The sequence below is a fragment of the Gadus morhua genome, chromosome 9 (genome assembly GCF_902167405.1).
Source record: "Gadus morhua chromosome 9, gadMor3.0, whole genome shotgun sequence".
NCBI classification, from domain to species: domain Eukaryota; kingdom Metazoa; phylum Chordata; class Actinopteri; order Gadiformes; family Gadidae; genus Gadus; species Gadus morhua.
Window position 1 is genome coordinate 3,567,021 of NC_044056.1, and position 9,730 is coordinate 3,576,750.

At 41.0% G+C, this 9,730-nt stretch overlaps 1 protein-coding gene across 1 annotated transcript; it reads right to left on the reverse strand.

Moving 5' to 3' along the window:
* Window positions 1-16: 16 nt before the first annotated feature.
* Window positions 17-8,589, reverse strand: prkar2b (protein kinase cAMP-dependent type II regulatory subunit beta). Its single transcript, XM_030366637.1, has 11 exons — window positions 7,732-8,589; window positions 6,776-6,811; window positions 5,288-5,340; window positions 5,055-5,138; window positions 4,163-4,269; window positions 3,528-3,681; window positions 3,171-3,272; window positions 3,012-3,086; window positions 2,837-2,905; window positions 2,395-2,530; window positions 17-2,153 (listed from the first exon to the last, which is right to left on the reverse strand). Exons 1-11 carry the CDS (start codon window positions 7,991-7,993, stop codon window positions 2,020-2,022), a joined length of 1,212 nt encoding a protein of 403 aa, XP_030222497.1. The 5' UTR covers window positions 7,994-8,589; the 3' UTR covers window positions 17-2,019.
* Between the last annotated feature and the right edge of the window lie 1,141 nt (window positions 8,590-9,730).

Here is a 9,730-nt window from a genome sequence, read left to right on the forward strand (position 1 = left end):
CACAAGGACGCCAGGATATAAAACAGTTGTTTATTTGAATGAAAAGTGGAACATAATATTGGCCAACGTTTCAGTTTGTCTTCTATGGTACTCATAATAACAAACACTGTGCACATTTGGAAGATAAGCATTTTTTTTATTTATAGGCCTACATTAAACGTGTGTGAATAATATTTCAAAAACAGGTTACGCTACAGTAAACAGCAAAAAAAGGCAATACTGTAATTGCCTTAAAAATAATGAAGGCAAGAGTTATCACTGAAGTTGTCTGCTGAGGAGGAACATTGAAATATGCATTTCAAAATATTAGTTGTTTGCAGAGGTAGACAGCATTAAATAATCTTAATGTCGCTAGATGGATTAACAACTTATTTTTCACTGACACGTGACTAAAATATTACATTGGCACACACAGAAAGAAAACATTAAATAAATAATAGTTCCAAAAAAGAAGATGAGACATTTACTAGTGGGAGCATATATTAAAATAAAGGCATAGTTCACAATGTATTACTGTAAAACAAAATCTCTATCTTTGAAGTTTGTTTTGTGCAAAAGCAAATAGCTACCAGTATACACTTAACGACAATTTACAGTTTAGGAAAAGGTAGCCAAAAAATGGTATGGATTATGACAATTGATTGTTAAACAGGGTTGAGCATTGGCACCATCGAGATGTGTATCTTCTCTTTTGGTTCAAAGTGAATGTGAAAACTGGCATATAAAAACAATATATTCAAGTCAAATGTAATATGTCCCTGACATATATACTTCAGTTGATAGCAAACCTTTTATTTCTGTTCTTATGCCAACTATATAACTAAGCTTCAATATTCCCTTTAGGGTCAGTCTGTTCAAGAATTACAAAACACAACACAACTGTTAATCAACAGTTTGAGTCAGTAACATATTACCTTTGGCATGTGAAGTTCACAAATAATAGTCATAAATATAACAACGAGTGTATAATACTTATGCTGAGTTATAACACTGTGGACAGGTGAAATTGATCATTGGGAGATAATATGAATTGCCCTAGAGGGCTTGTACACCAGAATGCATATTGAGAGGACTCAAGAGAGTTGTTGTATTTAAAAATCCTACTTCAACGGGGATATACTGTAACCTAGGCTAATGGCAACTTTGTTTTGCCACACATCTCACAGGAGAAACAAGGTTGCAGTTTTAAGCACAAAAAAGTATCCCCATATTAAAAAAATAATAATTTCACATTTAATTTCTAAACAATGAGCAAAGAAACATTACTACCAATATAATACATTCCAATGTTCCTACGCTTCCAAAATGGAGGCGGTCAGTGCAATGTGCATTGCGATGTACAAGTCCTATCATGAAACAAGTATTTTAACTAACATTTTACAAATAAAACACACACTTAAAATCCTACCCATTCTACGTGACACTTGTATTAAATGTAATCTAATACAAGCATAGAGCAAAAATAATAAAAAGCGTTGGCAATATTCTTTGCTTTGAACAATTCATTACAAACTCCTTTATAGCACACGTTGTCTTATATGGGATATTTAAGCAAAACTTGATGTGTAAATTAGCAATCTAAAACACAAATGTTGATCAAGTGGGGTCTTTACATGTCTCCTTAGGAATTAGCTTTAAAGCTCCTACGAGGGTCTGAAAAAAACAAACAACAAATAGCATTAAGACTGCATCTCAACGGTCTCCATCACTTCGTTTTGCCGGGAGCTACTTCCTGCATTAGTTTTGCAGACCAAAGTAACAACTGCAAGCAAGATGAGCCAATGTATCAGAGTATGCATTTATTTATTTTTATTTTCTGCTCTGCTGTAAATCGTCTGTTGACTCCAACCCTGTGGCAAAACATTTAGAATCGTTAACTTTTAACACTGAAGGTGTAATTTGCACTGTTAAAAATATCAACACAAAAATGGGTTGGCAGATATCGGTAAACTCCTCACAGGGCCTTTAAAGTGGTCACAGGTGACCGGGGTAGGGGGGCGATGGGGTGGGGGGGTGGACTTATGCATTTTGTTCTTCAATGTCAACGCTGCAATCAAACAGAGTGGCCAGCTGCTCCTCGTAGTTTGCAATGTTTCTCTTCATGATGTCCATGCATGGGCCCAGCAGCCTCTCGAAGGCCTGCACGTCCATCGCTTCAGAAAAACACACCGATAAAGGACGCATAAGAGCATGCTTAAGGAGTACATAAGACATTTACGGACGTAGTATAAACACTATTCCACTTATTTTCACAGCAACTCCCGTCTCTCTCACTCTCTCGACTTGTTTTAAATAAATAACCTTTGGCAATGTGCTTTTAGGTGGTGCAATAACATACTAACTCAACAATTGGATAGGTACATACAAATACGGACGAGAAAAATCTAACTGTACCCAAGCATTTGACGCTTCCAACGGCATAGGCTGAGGCTGCTCTGGGCTTATTGGTGACAAGTGCCAGCTCCCCGAAGTACTGGCCTCTCGAACACGTGGCAATGTCAAGTTCCTCTTCTCCGTCCTCCTTTTTCGTCTGAGGGCAAATTAAAAGTGTTAATGGAATCTCTAACAAAGGCCGTCATATGAGTGAGTTGAGGTGCCACAAATAGAACGATTTTGAAATGTTCTGTAATGGCTCATCAACATGAACAGAATTCCTCTCAATTTCCCTATTTTTTTGGAACAAAATTGTTCTTTAGTTGTTTAGGCCGTAGGTGATTAGTATTTCAAATAATACTTAACCAAAGTGATGAACTTAGTAACACAGTATGGTATTTTCTTTTAGAAAAATACAACAATAGAAAAAAAAAACATAGCGAAGGCACGTGTGCCAACATACCCTACTTCTCTTCATGGTAATTCTGACTTGGCCGGATTCAACAATGTAGAAGCAGTCCGCTAGATCACCCTGTTACATCAACAGAACCATGTTAATGACTTACTATCCGAAAGGCACAGTCATGGCCAATCCATGTGCAGTTTATTCACAACAAAGATCACTACATAATAGGGACCTGTGCGATGATCTGCTCTCCGTCGATGTAGGCCTTGGTGGACAACACATCCACCACCTTCATTCTCTCTGAGAGCTGGGGATGAGGACACAATAAGAGTGAGATTTACTATAGCATGTTTCTGGCAGGTACTTTAAAACCAAAGTAATAGGCCCATACCTCTAGTGATGTAAGCAGCGGTAATGTTTCGATGAATGCCTCGTAGAGCCTTCTCTTTTTTGCTTTATTATTAACGATGATCCTTCTGAACGTCAGACGATCCTGAAAAGGTTTGTACGCAAGATATATCTAACCATTTGAAGAAAAGAGCACTGAAGAAAAATTCACATGGATAATAAATGTCTGTTAAAATTCACACAGTGTCCAACAGTGGGTGACACTGAGTCATGGGACACAGTGTCTGCTCCCCTAAACCCAAATATCCTCATCTGTAGCACTCGGGTTCTTAAAATTCATAAACATCGGGAGGCCTACGGTAAATAAGGACAGCGGGTTATATATCGGGATGGTACTCACCAGGCACCAAAGGGCTCCGGGCGAAGTTGCGACTATCGTGGCCGCCCTGGGGGTGTTGTACATCAAGGCCAACTCCCCAAAGCTTCCTTGGTTGTCATAGCAACCCACCAGCTTATCAATGCCCTCGACCCCCATGAAGATGTCAAATGTCCCACTAGATACAGATAGAACGGAATGCAAGGAGGAGACGTTACTGTGTCTCCGTTGTGTTTTTTGGGGGTTTGTTTGTCGTCCGTTCAACATGTTGCGTTTCAAGTGACACGTTTTCCGAAGCAGGGCTGCAGGATTTATATGGATGACAGATATGTATGGCCACCATATCAAACATCACAAAGGCAGCATTTAATCACCGTAGCAATTAAATGGAGTCGAGATATACAATTGATAGACAGCAGCATATACAAAAGATATAAAGCGATCACAATGTGATTACTTTATTAACCACAAGCAGTCCGAGTAGGTACTCACTCACAAAACAAATCAATATCAATGTTTAATAATGTAATGAAGAATAAAATACTGTTGGGACAAATGGGTTTTGTTAAAAGCATTGTCTAGTGGCAAGATTGTTAAATTCCTAGCCGAAAGGTACGTGCAAAACCGGCTCCAAAAAGGCTCATAATGTAAGGAATTACCTTTCAATGACGTAGAAGTTGTCACCGTCGTCAAATTGATCTATGATGTGCTCTCCGTTGACGGCAAACTTTTCAAACATGGCATCCAACACCTGCGAGATCTCTTCCTGTAGTAAGATGAAACAATTATAACAATAATTAATAATGATATTAAGACTTAATAATTATTTCAAAGAAAAGTTCCCTTGCAGCATTAGTTTAATCAAATGAATAAATATATACTTGCTTACATTTCATGTCATATATGAGACAGTTTAGTCTCATGAATCAGTCTTTGGATTGCTATCTAAAGTTTAAATCGGGGTGACTGGGCTTATCAATTTGTTTCACTCTTTATTTGTCCGGACCAATCATGCTGCCAGAGGCGTGGATCAAAGTGTTTAATTTACTAAAGGCTTAGCTATGGTTCCACGTTGACGCAACGCAGGGGGGTTTACGGAACCATGAGTCCTTGCAGACCCTCCTTGTTCCCACTGCAAGGGCCTGACATGCGCCTCGCAAAAAATTGTAAACTTGCGTCAAGGGCTGTGATTGGTTCGCTATCGTAAATCCGTCGTAAACCCGACGCAGGACCAAAACAGGTTCACGACTGCGTTGAAGCGACTTTGTGGTCATTGCGTTGCGTCAACATGGGTGGTGTGTCTCTCAAGGTTCAAAATCACCATGTTCATCACTGGCCACTGTAGAAATACACTACTTTAAATCCCCTTCTGGGGAGAACATCTCCGTAACAAATCAGGAAACAAGGCTTAACCACACTCCTTTCAGTTGTTGGTTTCCGGCTCAGCCTCTGCGCTGCCACCTCAAGAAGTCTCTCTATAACATAGGACAGCTGGATCCGACATTGTCGGCTTTTCCGTTAAAACCGCTAGCAGTGCAGTCATCCACTGACCGGCTCCAGGTTCTTGAACAGGAGAATGTTCCTGCACGCCTCCTGTAGTCTCCGTCTCTGTTCGTCTGTTTTTGGATGGGTGACCTACAAAACAAACCAAACATGTTTAATACAACCCTGCTGTTTGCCCCAAAGTGTATAAACAGCATACCTAACGTTTTTCATTTTTTTCACGAAACAACATTACTACAACCAACATGTACACATGACCAGTGAAGCATAAGGGAGTTTACCCTTGGCTCCTTCTCTTCCTCTTCATCATCAGGGTTGAATGCTTCAGCACACACTGCACAGGAAGGGAAAAATGTAAATGTTGAGCTGCACATCCAGAATTCAAATATTGAATTTATGTTCCTCTGACTGAATAATTATAACATGGGCATCCACAATTTAGCGGAAACTTGTATCCTAAGGGACTTAGATGTCATTGAGGAGCAGGTAGGGGTTGGCATCTCGGTCAAGGGTGTTCAAACCAAGAACCCTTAGGCTCGGAGACTACACTATCCTGCTGCAAGGGTTACTGGGGAAGTAGCCTGCTTCAATGGAGATGGCTACACCCTTTACACAGGTGGTCCATCCTGCGATTTTCTTCTGAAACATTAAAATACATTAGGCTGACACTTTTTATCCAAAGGGAAATACAATAAGCGCAATCAACCATGACGATTTTGGTTGAATGTTTCAAGGGCCAGGGTGCAGTCTGAACAGATGAGCCTTCAGACGCAAAGGAAGATGCGTAGGGTTTTAGGTGTCTCCTTCTACCATTGTGGAGCCGGAAAGATCTAGATTTTGTGGTGCGGCAGCTGGGGTACCCTCGTAGTGAGGGAGCAGCCACCCGTTTAGCGGTCATAGAGTGTAGGGGACGGGCAGGGGGCGTGTGGTTTGACCCAGTCCTGGATGTAGAACGGGCCAGGGCCGTCCGCAGCACGGTAGGCCAGTGCCAGCGCGTTGGATCTGACTGAGCAGCCATGGCTAGCCCTCGCTGAGTGCAGAGACGGATGGAGCAACCGCACAACGTCCTGACTCTGTTCATACTGTTTAAAACAGGCTGAATCATGCTGTCCCTCCCATTTTAGTGCACAATTTATAAACTGGGCTAACAATCCTATGAACTCTGATTAAATATAGATCTTTTTTATTTGTTAATATACAATCTTATTATTGTCCTCTCCTCCTCACTGACATTATATTTATATGGAAGTTAATATAGAATGAATAATGCCTTTGTAAATATATTATAATCCTGGGTGATACCATCTTTTTCCCTGGACTTCCATGTTCCTGGAAAATTGAGCAGGTACGATGACACATAACTTTCCAAGAAGAAGCGAGCTTACATCTTCTCCATGTATCATTTTGGCAGAACTACAGTTATTATTAGTGTTGCCAAACTCTAACTGAAATGGGTATAAACCACATCAGGACATTGGTCCTATCTTCTTTCACATCCGTCTTATCCTATGCCTGGAGACAGAGTTTTTAGAGACATGACTGAAGATAGTTCATCGCCATTATCGTAAACAGAAACACAGCGACAGGAAACAGATGGAAAATGTCTACATGCTGTATATATGGAGGACGATCTGATGGAGACGTGGTCCATGTGAATATGTCAAAGGACATTTCCGTGGGGCTATGATAACTGATATCTTCCAGAATGTTCCTCTTGAGATTGCACTACTAATTCTACCAGTCGGAGCGGACAGTGAATGTAAACTCACCTGAAGCTCTCCTGACGAATCTGTTAATCACCGGAGCTGCAAAAATGGATGGGATAAAAAACTGTAATCATTATACATGTTATTTTATTTCATCAAGACACTATTAAATAATTTTAGTGGGAATAACCAGAACAAATATAAAGCTCAATTGATCAACATATGCAAACATCATACGGTTTAATGTTCTTAGATTGATCGTGTTTCCCTGGATCCAATCTACAATAAATGGACAAAACAATGAGGACTTTTGAGAACGATATTTCTCAGAGAATGTATCAGTTAGCCATGAGGCAAACCATTAGCCTTCCTTTGATGACATAGAAATATGGTGAATGCTATCCCAACTGTGGGGGAGCAGGCTCCAAAGGGCACAGGCCTGTGACAGAGCCCTGACACGGGAGTGCACCTGTCAACAACGCCCGACACACCGGAGGGCACTCGTTGGGATCCCACGTCAAGCCTGCGGCTCGCTGTCGTGCTGCACCCAAGTGAACCGTCTTGTCACATACGGCGACCATTTACGTCGTTTGTCCATCCACACGACTGCTTTAGGAAATAGGCCAATTTGACGCGATCTTCGTAATACACACAGCGTTGTTCCGCATGCTCTATTTTTTTGTCACACGTTATGGACACGGTCATTTTTTTCCAAATGGGAGGGCCTGGCACTTGAAACAATTGTGCTTGAGATGGGTCAGTGCCACTTCTTTCAATCATCGAGGGGACTGATCAAGATCAAGGCAGTCGTGTGGCATATATTAGGCTTGATTCAGCATTCATTACCGGGGCTGTATCCTCGCTGTGGAGGATGCAAGGTGTCAAGCCCCTGAACGCCACAGCACCAGAGAGGAAGCCTATTCCTTGCATGCGAGCGTTCATCATTTTTCGTCAAATCACTAAGACATCCACACCAAGGCACTTGGATCTGAGAACAAAGCATGTATGCCTCAGCTTACCTATGAATTCCTCGTCATCCTCATCCTCTTCGCCGTTTTCAGAATCGATCTGCATCGCTTCGTCAATGAAATTGACCGCTTTGCCAGGTCTTGTGGCCGAATTTTGGTCATTGCCAAATGAGGCCCCTCTGGTCTCGCTGTCCTTCAGTTGGGTGAAATATTGTAAGGCAAATTCAAGCAAATCCCTGGGTTGATTCCTCAACACTTCCACGGTAAAGCCCTGTAACAGCTCCGTCAGTCCTTCAGGGATTTCTATACTCATTCCTGTTGTCAAGCTATGGATGAGACAAAATGCCGGTTTGCTGCAAAAATGACAGAATGTGGTCCGATCTCCTTAAAAACACAGAACAAAAATATCCAATGTATCAGACATCGCATGAAACCGTCCAAATGAGCGAATTAGCAAATTAAAATGGCTGTGGATCTTTTTGGTCCAAGCATCTCTTCTGCTGCTTCTGGCTACAGGAAATCCACGCATGTGACCCACGGATCCATGGCAACCACATACCCTGGGATTGCGTACGAGCTGTAAAATGTGGCAGCTTGTCACGTGCTTCAATTAGGAGCATATTTTGAGTTAAATCAAATGAAACGAAAAAGGTAATACACCGCAAAATAAAAACACGAACACATTTAACACGCTACGTTACGTAGCGTATTATTATTAATAGTTGCCAACAGTGATATTAGCCTATTTCATCGCATGTATTTTCTGTCAACGCAAATGGGTAGCCTTTTCTAATAGGTTATCGATTATTCCTATTCTTTACTTCGATATACTAGATCACGTCTCAACCTCATAAAACATAAACATAGCTATACAAATCTATAATAAAAATACCTAGGCCTATAACATAACATGTATAAATGCGCGCCTATATGAACGAAGGGGGAAGGGAGTGGAAAAATATATATTTTATATATTAACCTTCCCCTGATGGGGCGTTTTGAGTTGACCACTGAAACATCTGACATGCAGTTCTCCCTCCCTCTGTTCTCCTCCTATGACGCCCCTCCCCCAGCCGACAGTGGCCCACATCTGTCAGCATGTATCTTGCAGACGCAATGCTCCAGCCCAGGCGAAGTATGGCTAGATAGCCATAGCTTTTGTGCCGTCTGACCTCTAAAGACACATGTAGGCCTATTCAAATCGTCAAGTGTCATTGAGGACACTAGTTGCCGTTCTGCATAGTGTTAGGATTGAATGTCAATGGACATTTCTGTCTACTGGTGTCTTGGACAGGCTTTGGATAACGTGGAGTGAAAACATCAGCTAGCAATGTAACATGGCTCCGAGGGCATTATTACATTTTATGTGCAGAGGTTCCCACGGTCGCAATGCAGGTCACATCTGCTTTGAGGGTCTGGTGGTTTACCAGAGATCAGATTCTAATACTCGAATCTGGTATTCTTTGACTTGGAAAACTAAAGTGACTATCACAAGGAAGTAGCCATTTTATACTTTAAGAGTCAACACTTTTAGCCTAATTAAAAATCTACAAATTAGAAGTATATAAGGGGATGGTGGATTGCCCGTTATCTTCGTGAAAGCAAGCATATTTAGAAAGGTAAGGTTCAAATTGTTACCACTGAACCTGACCTCTAAAAGTACAATGGACGGCCCTAATTAACTAAGAGAAAAATGCAGAGCACATCCTCGGTTGTTGTTGACGTTTTCTTTCAGCCTTAGAATATTCAACACCCGGTTTACAATGACATCTAGTGGCCTGACATTGTACTACAACGTAAAGGAAAATATGTATTGGTGTTTTGGGTCAACTTTTACACAATAAGACTTATTTTCTGAATGTTGTAATTGTTCTGAACAATGAAGACTTTTAATTAATTATCTACAGTTATACTAGTACTATTTTGGATTAAAAAAATCAAGTTGTTGCCCTTATTTGATATGGGCAACAACTTGATGGCATGAACATCCTACCATCAGTTTCTCACACAACAATATTTAAATACAAATGAACACATAAGTCCTTACAGA